A 22,327-nucleotide genomic window follows, 5' to 3' on the forward strand; every position below is an offset into this window, starting at 1 on the left:
GTTCAATCGGAACTCAATTAACGTGTAGCAGCGTTTTAATTTTAAGCTATTGGTTTAAAAACTACTAATTTTTTCTAAGAGACTTTTGTATATCTTCTGATCGGATATGATAACCTAAAATTAAAAATAACAAAGATTATGTTGGATTCCATTTTTCAGTCCACATATGTTTCCATTCGAAAAACGGCTTCAATGGGGTTGCTGCTAAAGGATTGAAGAGAAACATTCAATTTCATTGCCAGAATATGAGGGTAAAAATCAATGGATTAATTTCAGCGTTTTCATTTAGTTCAACTATTGATGAAGAAATATAAGATATGAACTGGAAGATTGACAAATGTGGGTGACTCATCATAAAGGGAATTAGTATTTGACGCCATCTTATGCATTTGTTACATGATATAAAGATCGTTAATTGTAGTAGATTTATTTTTTTTTAGAGTTGTAGCTTGTATCTTTAGAAGACTTGAGAATGAGACTAATGGAAAAGTCTCGAAACTAGTCGTCACAAAATAAAGATGGTGGGATTATAGGAACTTTTTTCTTCACCTTTATAAAAATATAAGATAATTTTATTCCAGCTTATGCCAATACTATAGTAGGTAAAATTTTAGACTGATTATTGAAAACAGACATCAAAGTACCGTAGATTCGGGTGACTTGGGAAGATTCAATTCAACTTGTCATATTATTTCAAAAACGGTGAGCTATTTTCATGTAAAAAAGAGGTTCAAATATGCTAAATGACTCAGACTATTGATCAGGATATATACCATGCTTCAGAATTGGGATATAAATTAAAAAAAAAAATTATACTTGCCCCAAGTCACCCACCGATTTGGGAGGCTTGGGACACAAGTTAAAATCTATTGATTTCTCAACTCTCAAATGAAATAGGTGACTTGGGACGGTGTATAGTTTTGAAAAATTAGAATTTGTGATTATATAGTTGAAATTCGGTAAGGAAATTGAATGATAAACCCCTATTACAGCGAAAGTAAACACATTACAATTCAAATGTGAAAAAACTAAACAAAACAAGGGAACTTTGATTTCTTTCATTCTTTGGTGATATATTTGTGGAAATAACGTAAATAATAATATCCTGCAAAAAATCGGCATATTTCCTGCTGCCAATGTGCCGCTTGTATCTATTCGGCATTGTCTCAAGTCTACGAAAGCGCTGAAGGTCCACACAAAAAAAATAATCCAAATGTATAATTTCGACTTAAAAGTCGGAATTCCGAGATGCAAGACAGTAGTAGGGCTAGAATTGGTCTAATGCTTTCTTGCATTCGATTGTTGCCGAATCATGTGAGCAAAATGCCCTCCGTAGAGCAGATTTGTCTCATTTAAGGCTGTATAGGCACATTTGGACCCTTAACCTACGACTACCTTATGTCTTTTCTTTCAAAAGTTTTAACGGACGTTATTGATTCTTGTTATTGATTCTGTAGTATCCATATATATGCTCGTAGGGTGACAAAAAGTCGATCGCTTCGTCGTGTTTTGACACGATTTCCGAAGGCCTCTCGCGAGCACTTTATAGGGATTACTAAGGACTGACGGCCAGTTTCATAATGAAACTTGAAGCCCCTTCAATTTTAAAGCTTTTCTTTAGCCCTACCGAAACTGACACTAAATGAAACTTAAAGTGACTTTGAACTTGATTATGAAATTGGATGTAGGAAGGTTTTGAAAAGTTCCCAGGAGCATAATTCTCGGGAGTACTTTCACAAGCACTAACCACGAAGCTTTGGGGTAGCTCAGCTATGGTGCAACCGAAGAGAAGAATAGAATATCATTTCATTCATCCAAAATTCCTCCAAGAAGCCAAAAACACATTCACGGATCAAATGCAAAAAAACAAAAGTCATTAGACCTATTTTAGCCCTCCTCCTGCCTTGCATCTCAAAATGCCGACTTGCAAGTCGGAATTGTATATTGGAATTTTTTTTTTGGTGTGGCACTTCAGCGCTTTCGTACAAGTCACCCTATGAAACAACAAAATAAATTAATGGGATCCGTGTTGCCGTTTGATTTGCAAACAACCTTATTTCATGACATATCTAATAATCCACGTATCCAGAAAAAAAATACACATGCACAGAGTGCAACACATGTACAGGACAGTAGAAAGTATACGGGCCATAAAAAGCGCGCTTTTACTCTCCTGAATTCGTTAATTTTTCCTGTCAATTCAAACGCACTAGTCACGGCAAACTCAACAGGAATTAATTGACGCTACACAATATTATAAGTTTGTCTCTTCACTCATAAATGGTGAGAAACAAAGAAATCTGCAAGGGGGTAATTGCACAAGTTACAGGACTGTACCGAGTCATCCGAATCTACCGGTACGTGGAAATTTGGAAAATATCACAAAATTGCATTTTAAAACCCACCTGTGAATTCTCCACCTATAGTAAGGTTATCTTCATGCCGAATTATTTCGGTTTTTTCTATTCTTTCAATTTTATAATCTTCCGTTGATTTTCGAGTACTGGTGAAGTCCCCTTCAGGATGAAGGTTATCTATTGGTTTTTTCTGCTTGGGGCGTTCAGCAGGAATGAATTTTTCTGGTGTTCGTCTGTCGAAGTCCCCTTCAAGTCGAAGGTTATCTTCCGGTCTTCTTTGTTTCGGTCTCTCCGCAGGAACGAATTCATCCGGTTTCCGTTTCTCGAATTCTCCTTCTGGTTTGAGATTATCCTCTGGTTTTTTTTGCTTCGGTCTCTCTGCAGGTATAAATTTCTCAGGTGTTCTTTTCTCGAACTCTCCCTCTGGCCGAAGATTGTCCTCAGGCTTCTTTTGCTTGGGTCGCTCCGCAGGAACGTATTCTTCTGGTTTCGGTCTTTCAAATTCTCCTTCAGGACGTAGATTGTCTTCAGGCCTCTTCTGCTTTGGTCTTTCTGCCGGTATAAACTTGTCTGGGGTAGGTCTTTCGAATTCTCCCTCTGGTCGAAGATTATCTTGTGGTCTTTTCTGGGTTGGCCTTTCAGCGGGAATGAATTCTTCTGGTTTTCTTCCTTCAAAATCTCCTTCGGGTCGAAGATTATCTTCCGGTCTCTTCTGCTTTGGTCTTTCTGCTGGAACAAACTTCTCCGGTGTCCACCTTTCGAATTCCCCTTCGGGTCGTAGATTATCTTCTGGCCTTTTTTGTTTTGGTCTATCTGCTGGAACAAACTCTTCTGGTTGTGGTCTCTCAAACTCTCCTTCTGGTCTAAGATTGTCTACAGGCCTTTTCTGTTTTGGTCTTTCAGCAGGAACAAAATTTTCAGGAATGCGCTTTTCGAAATCCCCCTCTGGGTGAAGATTGTCTTCAGGTCTTCTCTGCTTTGGCCTTTCTGCAGGAACAAATTTATCAGGAGTTCTTCTTGCAAATTCCCCTTCTGGCCGCAGGTTATCCTGCGGTCTCTTCTGCTCTGGTCTTTCGGCAGGTTGAAATTTCTCTGGCGTTCTCTTTTCGAAATCTCCTTCTGGCCTGAGGTTGTCCTTAGGTTTTCGCTGTTCAGGCCTTTCGGCAGGTTGCCACGGTTCCAGGTGTCTTTTTTCAAATTCTCCCTCCTCTGGACCAAGTTGATCCTTTGGTTTTCGGACAGGTTCTCTCTCTCCTGGTTTCCAGTTATCTGTTGGTCTTCTTGTGAACTCTCCTTCAAGTTTCAAATTGTCTTGTGGTTTGCGGATAGGTTCTCTTTCGCCTGGCTGCCATTTCTCAGGTTGCCTTTTCTGAAATTCTCCTCCAACTTTCAAATTATCTTGTGGTTTTCTGATAGGAGCTCTTTCACCGTAAGTTGCATTGTATTCATCCTTGGGAGCTCCGATGAAAGGACCTTCAAGATGTAGATGATCATTGTAGTTATCCGGATTATGTGGACAGGTGTGACGTCTGGAACATAAAATGAATATGTTTTAAACTCATCTCTTCACTTTCGACTGAAATATTTTCGATTCTATTTATCCAAATTTCATTTAATTTCAGATTAGGTCCTGAATATCCATTGGAAAACAAACAATATGAGAAGGATAATGTTGAATCAATCAACATAAACGTTATTTCTAAAAAAAATCTTAATCTTCGTTCGGTAATATGCTTGTTTTTATTCAACTTTTTGCTTTGACCAAAAATGATGAACACATACCTCTTGAAATAACACTTTTTGAACTACCTGAATTAATTGATTGAGTTGAATGTTTGCTGATGTTTTTAACGACAAGTGTCTAAGCAATCGATATCAGATAGGATGTGTAAGAGTATATATTTACCTACCCTTTAAGAGTAGTCTTTCAAATTTTGGCCAATTGAAAAAATTATCGTCATATTTTTTTGGGACACGCAATATAACATTTTCTACATCGAAAAGAGCGCAATTCAATACTAATCGACCTGTGCGAGCATAATATTGACCCAAAAGAATGATATTAGATCATGTATTCAAAGTTAGGGACTATAAAAAAAAGAAAAAACCAGGTAGAGTTGGTGCAAATTTGTTACTTAGAAATTCTACACTGTTGACAAACTGATTTGAAGATATTGTGAAACATATTAAATAAGTCATAACACTTTCAGTATACCAGGGAGAACGTGCCGATATGGATGGTGACTAGCGATCCGAAAGGTATCGATATCAAACGCAACTTTTTATGTACAAGGATATATTGAAAAATTCTCAGCCTGCTATAGAACCAATCAAAATTTCAATGTCAAAATATTTTATTACTCAACAAATTCTCCCCTTAATTGGATACATATATTACAACGAACCTGCAACGTCTCTAGTCCTTTCAAAAAAAATGTTTTTTCTTGCTTTGCAAACCAGAGCTCCACAGCTTTTATTACCTCCTCGTTGGAAGGAAACTTACGACTTTTTAAACTTTTTTTCAGTTGAGGAAAGAGATGATAGTCGGATGGAGCCAAATCTGGTGAATGAGGGGGTGTTCTAGTAATTCAAACCCTAAATCACGAATTTTTTGCATGGAAACATGAGATTTGTGTGCAGGGGCGTTGTCTTGCAAAAACAAAATAACTTTGGATAGCTTTCCGCGTCTTTTTTCTTTAATTTTTTCCCGTAGAGTGGTCAGTTATGTCTAATAGTAATCTCCGGTTATTGTTCTACCCTTATCCAAAAAATAAATCATGATTACTCCATGGCAATCCCAAAAAACTGATGTGAGGACAATCTTTTCCAGCAGATTTTATGGACACGAAACTTCTTAGGTCTTGGAGAACCAGAGTGTCGCCATTCCATCGATTGTTGGTTTGTTTCTGGATAGTAGAAATGTGCCCAATACTCATCCATAGTAACAATTCGGTTTAAGAAGTCTACATCGTTTTCAAATCGAGCACAGATCGAACGCGATGCTTCTACCCTTGCACGCTTCTGGTCAACATTCAAACATTTGGGGATCCATTTTGCAGCAATTTTTGTCATGTCCAACTTGACGTGAACTATATGAACGCGTTCGTATGAAATATTCAGTGCTTCAGATATCCGTTTCAGCCCAATTCGACGGTCTGATAAAATCATGTCAAGAACTGCATCGATATTTTCGGGGACTGACATAGAAACTCCCGATCGGTCATAATCTTCAATGGAAAATTCACCTCTTTTGAAGCTTGCAATCCAATTTTTCATTTTCTGCTTACCTCTTAACCCTTTTAAATACAGGTACTTGATGATGGCTCGATACTCCAATTTTTCGATTTTCATAATTCCGGTGGATATCTTCTTTCTCTTAATTTATTGCATAACTCTGGTTTACTTTTTTGACCTCAAATTTCATAATGACACTTCTAATGAATTATTGTTCGTTGCTATGGTAACGCAATATTTTTTTTATGCATGCAACTGGTCTAGGCTAACTAGATATCAATACATCCTCGTATTGTTGAGGAGATTTCCTTGGACTCGACTGTCTACGAGGAGTAAAGGGTAAAGGAAGAGATCAATGCCATACACTTCAGCAGTGATTGAAGTTTCGGAAGTGTTATCCAAAACATGCCTTTTTCATAAGGTAGTAATTGAAAAATTAATTGAAATAAAAAACACAATAAAAAATGAAAGAATATGTGTTTGATAGGTTTCTTCATCGTTCATCAATTACTACCCTACGAAAAAGGTATGTTTTCGATAACTCAAAAACAAGAATCACTCCTAAACTGTATGTAATAATTCAATGGACCTCGAAATATACGAAAAGGGATAAAATTCGAATTCAGTTCAACCATTCCATTCCTATAATAAAAAAGGAGTTGAAAAGAAAAACATAGGCTCCGAAACTTTCTGCGGTATAATATAATAAAATGTACCAATAAAAAAGAGTTCCAGGAGAAAGAAAAAACCGAAAGAGAATTGCAGTGGAAGAATCCTCTGAGAACGTAACATCCCAAAAAATCCTTGGGAACTTAAACACTGCGAGAACTAAGAAGTATCCGGATCTGAGCAAGAATATGCTACACCTCTTTAGTGTTCACTCGATTTCTTACAGGCCATTGTCGCCCTCAGAAAAGCACCTAACGAGAATGGCTCTACCAGGAAATGACAAGTGCAGATTCTTTGGGGAGGAGGATGAAAGTCCAGATCACCTATGGTAACGGAATGCCTTGTCATTACTAGACAAAGCAGAAGATGCTTTAGACGAAAACTTGTAGGAGCAAGGAGGGGTAACCTTGAAAAGCCATCCCAGAAACTGGGGGAGAACTCTGGAACTGGATGGCGAGCTGTAGATGACATAGCGACGAAAGCAGCTCTGTTGGGGAGAGAAGAGATCTCAAGGTCGCAGTGTAACGCAACCCCCTTTAAAATCTACAATCCGTGAACTCAATTTAGTGCCCCACGAATTAGCGCCTCTTTGATGCCTCGCGAATAACCAATATTGAAACTAGTCTAATTATATGAATTTCCGAATCGCGAGATAAATATTCGAAGCGGTAGATAATAATATTCGAATGGGAGTTGGTAAACAATTTTCCATGTCGTTAGAACATAATTTCCGCTTTATAAGCACGCAAGAGGTCACGCATTGTGAAAATGCGGGAGAACAATGATCAAAAGAGTAGGTAGCTTGAAAATGAATTCTGTAGATTCAAAATAAAGTACACACATATTATTTCCAAAGCTGTAAAACATGAAATGAGGATAGAAAACATTTGTTGATAATTTGGAAATAAAAGCTTAATTAGCTCTTATGTTAAATATGCAGACGATCTGGAATCTGATGAATTCCAAACAACTCTCGTCTATAGAATGAAAAATGGGGTTTCACAAATTTAATTAGGTGAGCCAGTTTCAATTATATGAAAGTTGTCATACTTTCTTCATGCTCATGAGTAATTTATTCTGAGTAACTATGTCTGAATTCTCAACGGTTTTCAAGAAATTTGACTTTTTATCAATATTTTGACAGCTTGAGGTACTTACATAAAGGAATATAGCTCCGCACCTATTCTATGTAATTGATTCATTCATTGGGTTTAGTCAATAAATGATACACTGACGGCCGTCTTCAATAATCCTATCTATCCATTGTTTCAGTTACTCAAGATAGAAAATGCATATGATTTCGTTTCAATCATAGATTAAATTAAAATATAGATGGATCACTCTGACAAGTGGCGCCACCTATTGTTATGGTACACTAATCACAAAAATTATTCTACATTTGATTGTTAGGTGTCACTGCATTTTGAGCTTTCGATCGTTATCACTCGTGAATGACCGTGATCTGCGCCGAATATTCAAATGACTAATCAAGATATCTATAGACCGACAGATGTATTTTTGATCATAGATCAATTTACGAATTGACATAATTTTCTAATAAATTATTCAATAGGCGAAGCGAAATGTCTGCAAGAGTGAAGTCGTGCTGTGTTGTTGGGTGCAAGTATCGTGATGCAAGAAGGTAATTATGCGACATTACATTGGATTCAAAAGACCTCAAAACCTTTATTGAACAAGTTCATAGGATGTCCGCTACTTCCCCAAAGTACAATCAAACATCGCCCTACAATACTCTGGAGGCGGCAGGGTTTTCTCACTGAGGTTTCTTCTCTGAGCTCTTGTATCATACGCCGAATTGTATGGTACCTCATTACATCAACCTCTACTGAAACTTTTCATGTCATACATATGCTTTATTGTTTGATATTCAAAAATGTATTGATGATATTCAATAGAATATGTGTATAAATGTATAAATATTGAATTGTTTTTGTGATTAGGAATTATGGTACTTTATAAGAAATGTTTTTGTAAAATGAATGAAAATTTGTAATTAGAATAAAGTGAATTTAAAAGCTAATTTCAATTATAAAATGAATCTGTGTTTGAAGAACAATGCAATAAATTTTTCAATTATGAACTGATTTTTTTTTCGATTCTTCGGATCAGAGAAAAATCCAGATAAAGATTCGTATTATTCGTTATCTCACTGCAATTTCTTAATGAGCAACAATTTATTTCGAATCTTTCTCTGAGTTTCACTCAGAAATTTTCAAATATATTCTGCCTTGATCATTGCAAGAAAATTAAAAATAAGCGTTACAGATTCCCTTTTTATTTGGTTTCGTCGAAAATTAGTACATGTACCGTAAAAACAGATGACGCTGAAGTTTGTTTTTCGAGTGGTCCATCTATTCTCTGTTCATTTAATCTATGGTTTCAATGATCTATCTGTAGATATATTTTAGAATGGTTACCAATGGTTACTAATCGTCAGTAAGTGAAACGATGGATAGATAGGTTTATTGAAAACGGCAGTAAAAGTGTTCTTTGTAAATAACCATAATATATGCAGGGTCCACGAAAACGTAGATCCATTATCAAAACAGAAATTCATCAAAATCTTCATTTTTTTAAATGGCAACCCATATTTTTTTTCTATCCATTATACGACTCTACAAAAAAATTTTCGTTTTTTGTCCTAACGTTTATACTAGGATTTTCCGGTTAATTATGCACAAAAACGAACAGAAAATACCTTTTTTGGAATAAAGTTTGCTTTTGTGATAGTTATAGTATTAATACTAACTCTTCATTTTTTTAATAATTTTCAATAATTCAAAATGACCGCGCGATGAGAGTGGGGTGTTTAGATTTACAAGGTGCCGCTAGAGGGCACTCGAGTCATAAACAACGATCAGGTGTTGTTTACAAGCCCAGACAATCTTCAAATGTCGCCAAGAGAGTGTAAATACGATGCTGGTGCATTTTGTTTTATATGTAGTCAATTTATTATAATTCGTGACGTGAAATACGAATTAAAGACATCTCACGTCCCCTCTGAAGCCTATGAAGCATATTTTAACTTTCTTGTTTGAAATCAAGACAATCCATAGGATCCACATGTTGCTTGAAGTTAGTGTAAATGACATCGTTGAATCAGTCTCCTAAACACAGAAGCAAACTTTTTCATGCCATATATTTTTTTTTCGTCTAATTGGGATCTAAAATATCGAAATTTTATGCTTTGCAGTCAAAGTCAAATTTTGTGTTGACCCGTGTTATTTAAAACAACTAAAAGCGAACAAAATATGTTTAAATAATGAACAGAAGAGAAATACGGGTTACTATTTAAAAAAATGAAGATTTTGATGGATTTCTGTTTTGATAATGGTCCTTTATGTTAGTAACTCAAACTGTCAAAATATTAATAAGAATAAACAGTCAGGCATAGTTGTGTTCAACAAGGAATTCAAAAATGTAAAAATATATAGGATGTTCCATTTAAAATACGATATGTGTGTTGCACTTGCACACCTCATAGCCATACGTATGCTTATTATTAAGGAAATAAATTTCTGTCGATGGCAATTTCTTATCTCTGGAAAGAAAACCCCACCCGCATTCGCTCAAACTCATTTTCTGGTAGGTCAGCTCCTCAAAATTCCAACTTAGGATCCGCCACTGGGATGAGTTATACACTTACGTGTTTGGCTATCCCAATAACATCTTCAGCTCATCAGGTGGACGAAAATATACTTCAGCATGAAACGGTGAAAATTCATAAGAATATGAAAAGATTAGAATTAAGAATAGAAAAAAATCATCTGAGTTTTTTCATATTCCAATCCTTTCTTACAAGGTTCATCATTGATTGATATTGTTTATAAATAGCATTTCTTGACCTATGAACTGCGTCGATTGGGAGCAAACAAATATCTATCTTCCAACTGGCTTTATTATTCTCATTGATATCAAAACCAACAGGTCAAGTAAAAAAATATTCATTCCTTTGAATTCGCACACTTTAAACTTTAAACACTATTTACTTGAAATACAGGGTTGGGTATGGCTATGGAATAAAATTAATATTCATTCAAACTAACCAGTAACTCAAAATGAAAATAAAAACGCAGAAACCCGTGAATTTATTTTTAATTAGCAATTAGCCTAATTTCTCGGCCGGAAACAATTGAGTGTTTTTGTTCAACCCCTTAAGCCGTAAGTCAATCCAACTTTATTGTTAAAATGGAAACATAAACATATACCATAATCTTTGTTTTTTTCAATTTTGTGGTTTTCGGAAACACAACAATTTCTTGTGTAAAAAATATTAATAGTTTCTCAACCAATAACTCACAATTGAGAAATCTCAAACACGTCAATTGAGCTCCGAATTTTTAACAACCCCTTGTCCCCTTAGCCGCATGCTCATCCAACTTCAGTTTTTCAAATGGAAACATATACCATGTGCGGGCTCGTTGGAAAGCTTAAGGAAAATGGAATTAATTATCAATGGGAGTTTTTTCAAGAGGAAATTAATTGACGGGTTTCAGTGTTTTCATTTTGAGTTATTGTCTGAATTTTTTATTGTTATTCTAGACTTATGCCCAGCCCTGTATAATGAACCATTTAGTTTCTTTTTGGATTACAAGTACAGGGTAGGCAAAATTCGTTGTTTACTCAGGTGATCTCGATAACTATATGAGCTAGAAGAAAACGGATAACACATTCTCTAGCTCTCTACCTAATCCAAATCTTAAAACAGAATCGGTCAATAAAGAAGAATAACTAAATTTCATAAAATGGCCTTATTTCCATAGCAACGCAATGTATCGAAAAAATGACGAAAAAGTCCCTAGGTAATGACCTAACAATTGACCCAGCAGAAGAACTTTGAAAGATCTCCACTGTTTCTGAATTCTCAACCATGATGTAAATTTTTTCGCTTCCTTTTATTTACACCCTGTATAACAAGAAGAGCCTGAAAACAAACAGTTGCGTAAAGACTAAAAATTGTGCTTTGCATCACTGACGAAAAATTAAACATCGGCGAAAAAACGTCAGAGTTATAGCTAGAATTACAAGAAAAAAGGTGATTTCATAAATTGGCGATACTTCCATAGCAACGCATTGTGTCCGAAAAGTGGCAAATATGTCCCGAGGCGTTGACCTAACAATCCACCCAGCAACAACAAAAAAACTTTGTGAAGACCTCCATTATTTCTAAATTCTTCGCCAAAAATCGAGAATCTTCGACTACCTTTTACATTCACACCCTGTACAACAAGAAGAGATAAAAAAATACCCTGTGCCAGTGGTACATAGGCGAAGGATACTCAAAGTAGTGTCGAAGATATAGCTATTCAATCTTAAATCTTAGGCAGTTTTTAAGGTGTCCCACTTCATTTGCTACTTAGTTTATTCCTACTTCAGCATTATTGAAAATGGCAGTTTTTCAATGTTTGTTCATAACTCAAAATCTAAAAATATTAGGCCGGTTCTGTTTTCAGATTTGAAATTACTCAGGAAAAGAGAGCTACAGAATAGGTGCTCCGTTTTTTCTAGCTGCTATAATAGTTTCTCAGTAGACAACGAATTTTGCTCACTCTGTACATTTTCAAAAGAAGTCGCCATCGAGTGCGATCTGACAACTTTTATATTTCTTATTTAAAAGTAGTGAAAATTTTATCTGTAGCGGAATAGAATTTAGAATTGAGATCCCAAATCCGAATGTACAGGGTAGGCAAAATTCGCTCTCTACTGAGGGGATCTCGAGAACTATAGCAGCTAGAAGAAAACAGATCACACATTCTGCTTTTTTTTCTGACTAATTCAAATCTGAAAACAGAACCGGCTTATCATTCCAAGATTTTGTGTTATAAACAAAAATTGAGATTTTGGCCATTTCGAAAAGTTCTCATAATTATTTTGTCTTTAAAGTTACAGATCTGAAACTTGATCCTTCTTAGGAACTTTTATATGTGTAATCTAGTAACAAAAAATTTTTCTCTAATTCAAAAATAACAATAAAAGTTTGCATTCAAAAAACTAAAGTTCGCCTAATGATTCGAAATGAAAAAATATTTCGTGCTCGTTAGTGGATTGTACACAAAAAAGAGACTGTAGAAGCTTCAATCAAGTTTGAGATGTGTGGCTTAAAAGACAAAAATAAGGTATGAGAACTTTTCGAAATTGTCAAAATCTCATTTTATGTTAATAACTTAAAAACGAAGAACCATGGGAAGCTACGTTTTCCACCAGTCTTTGTTTCTCTGAAAAAGAGCTCGGAATGTGTCATCCGTTTTCTTCTAGCTCTTATAGTTCTCGAGATACCCTCAGTAGACAACGCATTTTGCCCAACCTGTAGAGCAGAGAAAATGACAATTTTCTTTTATAATAATGAAAAGATTGAAGATATTAGGTATTATTTTCTTTTTGATCTATTGAATCGATATAAAAATGAAAAATAATCAAATAAGAATTCAGTTACCATATTTGTTCCATTATTTTAAAATATGAAATTTCAGTTCAACTAGAAGAATTTCCTAATTGCATTCACTTTTTATTATATTGTGAACCGAAGTTTGAATACAGTGTACTTGAAAAAGAAAAGTAGTTTGTGCATGTTAGAAGTAGGTAATTGTTTATTTACGTCGAAAATGACGAAAGATTGTATCATCATTGAGATTTTATTGCATATTTCCGATCTAGAAAATACATGGTTTACACTAGCGCTATTTTCCAATGCTGATAATTTGAATATCGAAAAATGTAGAGAGAGGTTAATATCATCTCAGTCAACGAAGTGCTTAACCCTTATCGAAGTATTCAGCTTTTCATTTCCCAGTAAAATTACCGCATATTTCTTGGAGATTAAAACAATTACGGATGGCATTGGATTGTTTCTCATACAACGATCAGATCGAGAAATAACTGTGTCGAAGGCGAGACTCGAGGTTGCTATAGCCAAGACGAAAACAGGTTATACCCATAAGAAACAAACGACTTTTAACATTCAATTCCTAAATTGGCAAATAACATTTTGAGCGATGATGTCATATTGAAGTTTCCAACTACTTGTCCGATGTCGGTCAGACGTTACATGCATCATGCATGTGCGGATTTATTCAATTTGGTGTAGGCAAAAGTACTTTGGTCGAGGATAGGCATTGATTTGTCAACACAATTCAACGAACTTGTTGTTGGGTAAAATTCGTGTTTTGTTGATGAATATCAAATTCACTTACTTTTACTTTCACCGGTAGATTTTCAGGCACGTCCGCTGTCAATTCTATTTAACAGATGTCGGGTTTTAATATGAAAATTCAGTAACGCTGAAATATATCGGGATTTTGCATCGCGGAGTTGATGTCATGGAAGAAAATGTTTGATCCTGAATGACACTTCATCAACTATTTTTATTTTCCAAGCATGACACGGAGAATTCAGTGCTAAATGGAAAACTCGCTCGTTTGTTGAAGTCACACAAGAAAGATTTCCATTATTCAACATTCATTTTTTTCTTTGAAAAAACCTTCTGTTCAATAGGTTGTCGTCCAGCATTCAATCTACTTGAACACCTAATAACCTTATGGTTATTTGAAGGAAATCACAGTTTCATATGTTTCAACCAGAAATCTTCTTCTCGATTAATTTGTTCTTTTGCAGATATTTCCTATATAGGTACTGTTATGGTTAGTTTGATTGATCAGTATGAGGAATTAGAAGATATTTGAGATGTTAGTTATAAGAATTATTTAGGGTAGCATCATAGACGCTTGGTTTTTGAAAATTTATGATGTAATGGTAAAGAACAAAATGTAAATGTATAGTCAGTCAGAATTATTCTTTGAGAAAGGTCACTTCTTGATTGGAATAAATTGTTTTTGATTTCATCAGTTGCGATTCTGTTGATAGAAATAATAAGATAAAATTTGAATTTAACGGTTCGTACCAAATTGGCGTACCCAACGTGAGTCAATTTGAGCGATAAAATAAATAATCAAAATATGGAATCTAGAAGAAAGAATTTAACTGGAGCACAAGAAAACAATACCTGCAATGATTCTATTATATTGGATTTCTTTTTGAAGATGAAGGAAAATATAATTAGAAAATTTGATGAACATTTCAAACAAATTGTTGAAAAATCTAAAAAAATTCATAAACAATCTGTGAAATTGGAGAAAAATACTCTGAAAAGTGAAAAACAAATGTAGGAATATGCAGAGAGAACGAAAAGAGAAACAACTACAAGAGCAATGGAAGAAACAGCAGTGAAACGAGATCAGGAAGAATTAGATTCTACGGAACATAATAATCAAAAAGAAGTACGAGAACAGCTGGATGCTAAATTGAATGAAATACAGAGGAATGTTGAAAACCAAAATGCAACATTTGCTGAAGTGCAGAATGAAGAAAATTCTTGTACGTCGGAAACAACAATCAATTTGGGGGACAACAACAAATGGAAAAATAATAGATGAAGGAGAAAGATATGAAGGAAATTGAAACATCGCCAAGAAAAGAATATGAGAAAGTATCATCCAAAAAATTAGACGAAAAGTGAAACAGATTGGAGAAAAATATGTGAAGAAGATGGAGAGAAAGAAGGAAGGCTTAGATTAATAATTTATAATTAATTTATATAATAAATAATTTAGTTTGAAAAATCTAAAATGTTTATTCCCAAAATTTTCAATTTGGGCAATGAATATTTTAATTTTGGGGATTTTGTTATGGTTCGAATTTCCCCAATATAATTTAGTTAGTTTGATTAATCAGTAGGAGAAATTCGAAGATATTTGTGTTGTTAGTTATAAAAATTATTTAGGGTAGTAAAGAAAGAAACAAAGAATGGTTAAAACCGTAGTCTCTTACGATTCTTCGTTTTTGAGTTATTAGCAGAAAATTAGATTTTGACGATTTCCATAAGTTCTCATAACTTTTTTTTTGTCTTTGAAGTTACAGATCTGAAACCTGAATCTTCTTCAGGCACTTTTTCACGTAGAATCCACTCAAAATATTTTTTCATTTTGAATCATTAGGCGAATTTTCGTTTTTTCAAAGGCAAAATTTTATTGAACTTTGTATTTTTAATTGGCAAAAAATCTTTTGTCCGTAGATTCTACGTTGAAAAGTGCCTGGAGAAGGTTCAAGTTTTAGATGTGTAACTTCAAAGACAAAAACGTTATAGGAACTTTTCGAAGTCGTAAAATCTCATTTTTTGGTAATAACTCAAAAACGAAGAATCGTAAGAGGCTATGGTTTTCACCATTCATTGTTTCTCTGAATAAGAGTTCAGAAATGTACCATCCGTTTCCTTCTTTTCTTATATTTCTCGAGATCCTCTCAGTAGACAACGAATTTTGCCCAGCCTGTATATTCGTTATTATGCATGCAATCATAAATGAATATCATCATTGTTATTAAAATTTCACATGTCTGTCTTGTATTCACATCAATGTCGAGGGGATAAAATTCATTTTATTGAAAAATCTCTCTATAAATTTGGCCTAGGTATCTAAAAATAGACAGGATATTGAAATTTGATGAAAGAACTCTGCAAGGGTTCATTTTCAAATCATCTAATTTTTTAATTTGACGTTACTACGTAACTTATTTTAATGAGTTCTAACAAACTATTTACATAGTTATACTAGTAGCCCTCAGTCCCTGATAATGCCCTACTTCTCTGTCATATTCTCCGAATTGAATTTTGCTTCATCCTCTGGAGCACACTTTTCAGAATGTCAGATTCATAAACTTTGTTTTTCAAAAGTCCTCGAAGAAAGTAGTATAAATCGGGAGATTTAGCCTTCTCGATAACTGTTTTGGAGTTTTTCGAACGACATAGTTTACGACACAGACATTCTGGCAACTCAATTTACAGAAAGAATAAACTTGCGACGAAGTTAACAGAGAAGATGAGGATGATCAGTTTGTATAGCATCATCAAGAGGGTAAATATGTATGTATGCTGAAAATGGTGAAAGTTATTTTCAACATTCTCATTTATTCATAAGAAATGGAAGCTTTTCGTCATAAAAACTGATGAATTCGAAGACAAAATGTAATATTATTTTGGGTTCTAGTTACCAGTTACATTTTTTAATGATGGGGAAAACAAATAATTCATTAATTCGTAACAACTAATGCATATAGATAACGACAGTATGAAAATTAGTTTCCTTTCCGCTTTGCTTTGGAATGTGCGAAATATCAATCGAAGGGACTGAAGGGAGTAATTTTTGCCCTACTGATTTTCGCTAATGTAAACGCAGCTTTAAAAAGCTCAATCCATAGAATAAAAACATACGTAGATACTATAATTATACTGCAGTGTAATATTTGGGCAACACATGCTGAATTTTCATGAGCAAAACTTAATAATTTCTTTTCAATTCAATTTCATTTGGATGATTCCTAAACCTAAGGATTTTGAAATCATGAACCCTTATCTAACAGAAGCAGCCGTCTTTCGTTATTTTCTAGAAATATACTTGTTTCGAAACATAAACTCTATGTTGGAACGATATTCTTAGTAATAGAAGAACAACTCATATTATCTTTACATATTTTGCAGTTTTCAGTCAAGGAAACTAACTGAAATGGTGTGAAAGTGTGGTTCTTTCTTTTGAACGAAATGGCTAGAACTTTCGTTTGCTAACAAGAAAGTTCTAGCCATTTAAGGGGAGAAATAAGAACATCCATTTCCAGAGTACTGAAAATAATCAATTCAAAGTGAGAGTATAATTATTTGTAAATTGAGGAAAAAATCAAATCATGAGAGTTTATACTAGTTTGTTGTTCCCTTTACAAGATATAACTTATAACTCACTCATAAATGGTTGGACACGTGAATTTTCTTGGGGAGAAATTCTATCTAGGTTCCCTAAATTTCAATAATCATTTATGAACTACTTCAACTCAGAGGTTATGGACAAAATAAGACAATAAAAAATTTTCCATCGCCAATTCTGAGGGTATTTCTGAATTATTTTGTTCGCAATTATTCTGCAATAAAAAACAATTTTTCGCAATTGATTCAACTAGCAAATTTCAATTTATACTGTGGAATTTTAAGCTTCTATTGTCTTACATTTTGTACATATATTGGATTCCGCAATAAAAACGTATTATAATAATAATGAACCAATAGAAACAGTTGAAATTCAATAGCTTATAAAGTACCAACTAGATTAGAGACAATAACCTATTTGGATTCGAAAAGTTGGAGTGATCTTGATAGTTAGGAGCATCCAGTGTTCAGTTAACATAGAAAATGAAATTTCAAAGCACTTTTATAATTCCCAAATTTCACCGATAAACACGTCTGATTCGTTGTAAAAGTTATGGTTAATATAGGTTTGTTGACCGAAGATGAGAATAACTGCCAAATTGAAAAAAAAATCTATGAATTCCTGTGTATCTCAAATACATTAGTTCAGTCGGGACATCAAATTATGCTATACACAGGATGAGTCTTTGAGTTGTACAAATATTTCAACAGTAGATTCTTGAGATCAAAAGAAACACTTTTTTCCTTTACCGTTTTTTTCGAATCCGTTTGTTTTGAAACCCATAAAAAATGTTATTTCTAGTTCTCACAAACGGATTTTTCGAATGAAATGAATTTCGGAATATAGGTTTTTCTACAAGCGTGCGCGTTCAACCTTTTTCCCGCACGCATTCCAAGTTGCAAAGAGTCACTTTCCCAAAGAGTGCGGGAAAAACGCCTGCTATTTCTTTCCCGCACGCATTTGCGTGCGGGAATGGATTAGCAGGGGTTTTTCCCGCACGCAAATATTATAGAGTAAATTAAATTCTATCATCTTTCTATGGACAGAACGTCAACGATGAGAAACCCTTAGTAACGACATGCGGAATAACGTCTGTCATTATATATATGAATCAAAGATTATAGAGTAGAAAGATAGGAAACGCCCTCATATCGCTAGTACTAAAAACCGACTACATTTTGGCCAGTGAAAACACGCGTGACAATGAGATGGCGCTAAAAACGCACTGTCAAAACAGGAAAACTTTTTGATAACAGTTTTCTGTTTTCTAATTGAGGGGCGCGAAATTCGAATTCTATTTCTCGTATTGCACTCCAATATTGACTTTGTTTCTATCAGAAAACAAACATCCTGAGCGACAAAACAAAAGTATGGTTTTGCTTTGTGATCAGGATGTTAGTTTTCATCTAAACATTGTTTGGAATCAATTGATAGCAACGAAAAACGCTGTTGGATGTGCTATATGTTTATTTGCAATTTACAAAAATTGAAATAGTGGGCAGTAAATGAAGCTTTAACTAGGACACTAAAGTATATGGTGATCTGCTATAGGTCGAAGGTGTTGTTTCTGTACAATAGGTTGTTCTGAATTAATGAACTTAGTTGAATTTGTAAAACATACATACATATATCAGAAATTAATATGAACCAATATTCAACATACCATCATAGCATACATATTCCAGTTACTTACAGAATTTTCAGAACAACACTTAAAAAAAATCTTACAGACATATGCAAGACCTGTATGTCAGTATAGTTTCTTGGTGCTTTTTTTATGATTTCCTTATGATATGGTCTCTTCATGACACAATATACAAATTGATTAATGAATGAAAAAATCACTCAAGGCAGGTTTCATAAAACTTTGACTTTCTAAACAACAATTTGACAGTCACTCGGTTCCCAAATGGAAATCAATAAAACCTCTGCATTTCTGAATATATTGAAAGAGTAGCAATTGAGAATCATTGAATGGACCTATAAAGATCATCATTTCCGGTTCATGCAAGGGATGCTTTCTGCATACAACAATTTACGTCGATGAACAGTTCTCAATTGACCTGCAGTAAAATGTTCATTGCACATGGTGTAGTAAGTAGTGTTTGCTGAATTAATTGTCTTCAAGCTCTGAGAATTTTATCCACTCCGGAGCACTGAAAATTAGAATCAATGAATGACCGATTCACATGTTACGACTTTTAATACTTACGCTTCCATTTTCCTTAGTTGAGTGAAAAACTTAATCACGTAAAATACATTTTATTATTTGATCCACCGTTCTTTACCATTCAATAATTTTCGAACAATATTTTGATGTTTTCACCAATAAATAAGACAAAAAAATTCAAAAATCAGCAACTAGAACGAGCCAGATAAACAAAAAGCGGAATGAGAATCAAAACATTCAAAACCTCTTCGATCAAAATTGACGTCTGAAATCTTGAAAAATTTCATATGTTTCTGCAAATGGCACTCAAATTAATATTTTAACCAGTCCTAGCGTCTTAAAAACACGCGTGACACACAGATGGCGCTCAAATCGCTTTAGTCGCCTCGTTTCCCATCTTTCTACTCTATAATCTTTGTATATGAATGAATCAAATGAGATATGATCTGTCGCAAAATGGATACATTTATTTATTTCAAGCGCTTGTAGAAAAAATATTGTTCCTAACTCTTGCGGAAAGTATCTTGCCGCACGAAACTGCCGTTGCCCGAACGATGCGAAGCAGAGTTCGGGTAAGCAGTTGAGTATCACTTTCCGCACTTGATAGGAAAATAACTATTTCATTTATTTGATGAATCTTTTTCGAACACAGGATATCACCCACGTATTCCAGTTTTCTCATTGTGACCATTACGTACCATAAAAATACCAATATTTCAAAGAATCCAATTCTTGAAACTAAGTTGGAGGTATCTAATCATCTAATGAATATTAGAACGTCTTGTAAAATAAACGTTTCCTTCATATTTTCTCGTATAATGCGACGTTTTCGAGTAATTTGAAGTTTGAAGTTGAAAAATTAACAATTATCTGTAAAATTTGAAAAACATGGTGCTTTGGCTGGATACATATCTCTAAAAAATTGTATACGATAAAAGTGTTTCTTTTTACCTCAAGAATCTACTGTTAAAATATTTGTACGAGTCAAAGATTCGCTCTGTTTATAGGAATGAAAAAGTTTTAGTGCTTTCGATTTTGAAATCGAGTGACTGTCAAATCGTTGATAGGGGAATCAAAGTTTTATGGAAACCGGTTGGTGAAGAAATACTGTTAATCATGCGAAGTAAATAGAAGACAGTTTAATAAATAATTTTGAAGTCCCTTTAAGCTTGAAACTTTATTAGTCCTTCTGAAAAGAAAAATTGAAGGAAACCTCAAATTAAAGGAACTTTAAAATCTGAATCTGCTTGTTATTTTAGGGTGTCTAGTGTAATTATGGATGTTCATCAAGTATCGGCATCAATTCAATATTCAAATTTTTGATATCGTCTTTATGGGACCCTACATTTTATGCATCAGGACTATATGATGCATAGACATTTTTGAAATAGAAAAAATTGATTCAAAAAGGCAAATTCAAAACGTATTTTTCCCATCTTGCATTTTTCTCCAGAAATTTTTTGCAGGATTACAAGGATATAAAATGACACTCAGATCTGTATAAAATTAATTTACTGAATTTATCTGGCCAATACTTGATGAAGTTTACTTTCACCCACCTGAAGATGATACTGTGATAGCGAAACACGTGTCGTGGTTTAAAAACTCATATTGGTGAAAATGATATAATTCTTTTTTAAGTTATATAAATTTAAGGAGAAGCTGGTCAGAATTATTTGTGGAATACTACTAGTTATAAGGATGATAATAATCAAATGTCATGTTAAATGTTTATATTTATATCGATTCAGTTCATTTTTATTTTGTATTATTAGCATTTACACTTCAACACTTCAGTCAAATGGTGCCATTCTTTCGTTGGATCAGTTTCTTGAGCACAGAAAATATTTTTCTCAAAATTGTTTGTAAAAAATGCCTATAAGCCGTGTACTTTTTGGTAGTATTTCTATCGAAACATTGTTGACTAAAAAATAACATTGACACATTTTGAATGAACCTGCAAATATGACGAAAGAATTCCGACTAAAAAGCTCTCAAGAGAATAATTCTGAAGACTTCAATTTATTGGAGTTTGAAATAAATAATTTATTATTGATATTGATTGTTGGATTGAAGTTTTGGTGTATTCCAGAGAAAAAATCCAAATTGGAAGCTGAAGGAGAATTATTCGAGGAAGCAGTCCGCATACAGGGTCCAAAAGATTACGTTCATTGATATGATATTGTTTCAATATCATTTATAGGGTAACATTATTTTGAAAAAACTATTTCTGAAGACTTGTGAATAACTTCTCATGCATTTGCTAAAAACAATTTTTCATTTTTATTTCTTGATTTTTAGATGATACTAAAAAAACACCAAGTTCCAAGAAAACTGCAAGCACCTCCTCAAATCAATAGATGAATATATTGATCGTTATAAATTATAATGACAGTCTACTTGGTAAGCATTCATTATTGATATACTGATACTCAATGATACTAGTTAATGATATGTCAAATGTATACATTTGACTGCTGTCCCACTGCTGTCAAATGTATACATTTGACAGCAGCTACTCCCAAAAATGCATATTCAATGTAAAACTGTGATACCTACATAATTATGTGAATGATTACAAAATTCATGTTCCTGTGAAGAAGCTATCGTTACACGCCCACTGAACAATATAACATTTTTCAATTCGTTACGCATATATTTCATTGTTATTTGTTTTCCAACGGATACCATTTGTCATTATGATTATAAAAATAGATAGGTATAATTTGATGTTTCTTCTTGCTGATTCGAACTCGCAGTGTAAATTCAGACGAAAATTGAATGAAACTGTTATAACGAAAGCGATTCCATTACATCTAATTACAATATGTACATATACGCGTAAATTGCTCCAATTCTTTTTATTCGATTATGAATTTAATCCAAAAGCTCGGGTCAGCTTAATCGTTAGTTACTTATTGATGAATTCACTCACCCACAAGTGCAAAGCTCACATATGCAAGCCTCTTTCTTCGGCGGTACGTATGCGACACTTGGTAAAGTTTCTCTTATAGTTTTTTCGATATTTATTACTTTGTTATCGACTACCTTCTTGATGTTGGTTATGTTCTCTTCTTCAGTCTGAAAATTAAATAGTTAAAGGAGAGCTTTGATAAATAATATTCTTCTTA

General features: G+C 33.9%; 1 protein-coding gene across 1 annotated transcript in view; it reads right to left on the reverse strand.

The window, feature by feature from the left end:
* LOC123307626 (titin) overlaps positions 1–22,327 on the reverse strand; it is a 33,713-nt gene that overhangs the window by 8,641 nt on the left and 2,745 nt on the right. The window contains exons 2-3 of the mRNA XM_044890012.1: positions 22,132–22,277; positions 2,406–3,886 (exon numbers count right to left, since the gene is read on the reverse strand). Coding sequence (XP_044745947.1) covers positions 2,406–3,886; positions 22,132–22,277 — 1,627 coding nt within the window. The remainder of the gene's footprint in view (positions 1–2,405; positions 3,887–22,131; positions 22,278–22,327) is intronic.

Source organism: Coccinella septempunctata, chromosome 2 (assembly GCF_907165205.1).
Source record: "Coccinella septempunctata chromosome 2, icCocSept1.1, whole genome shotgun sequence".
In the NCBI taxonomy this organism is placed as follows: Eukaryota; Metazoa; Arthropoda; class Insecta; order Coleoptera; family Coccinellidae; genus Coccinella; species Coccinella septempunctata.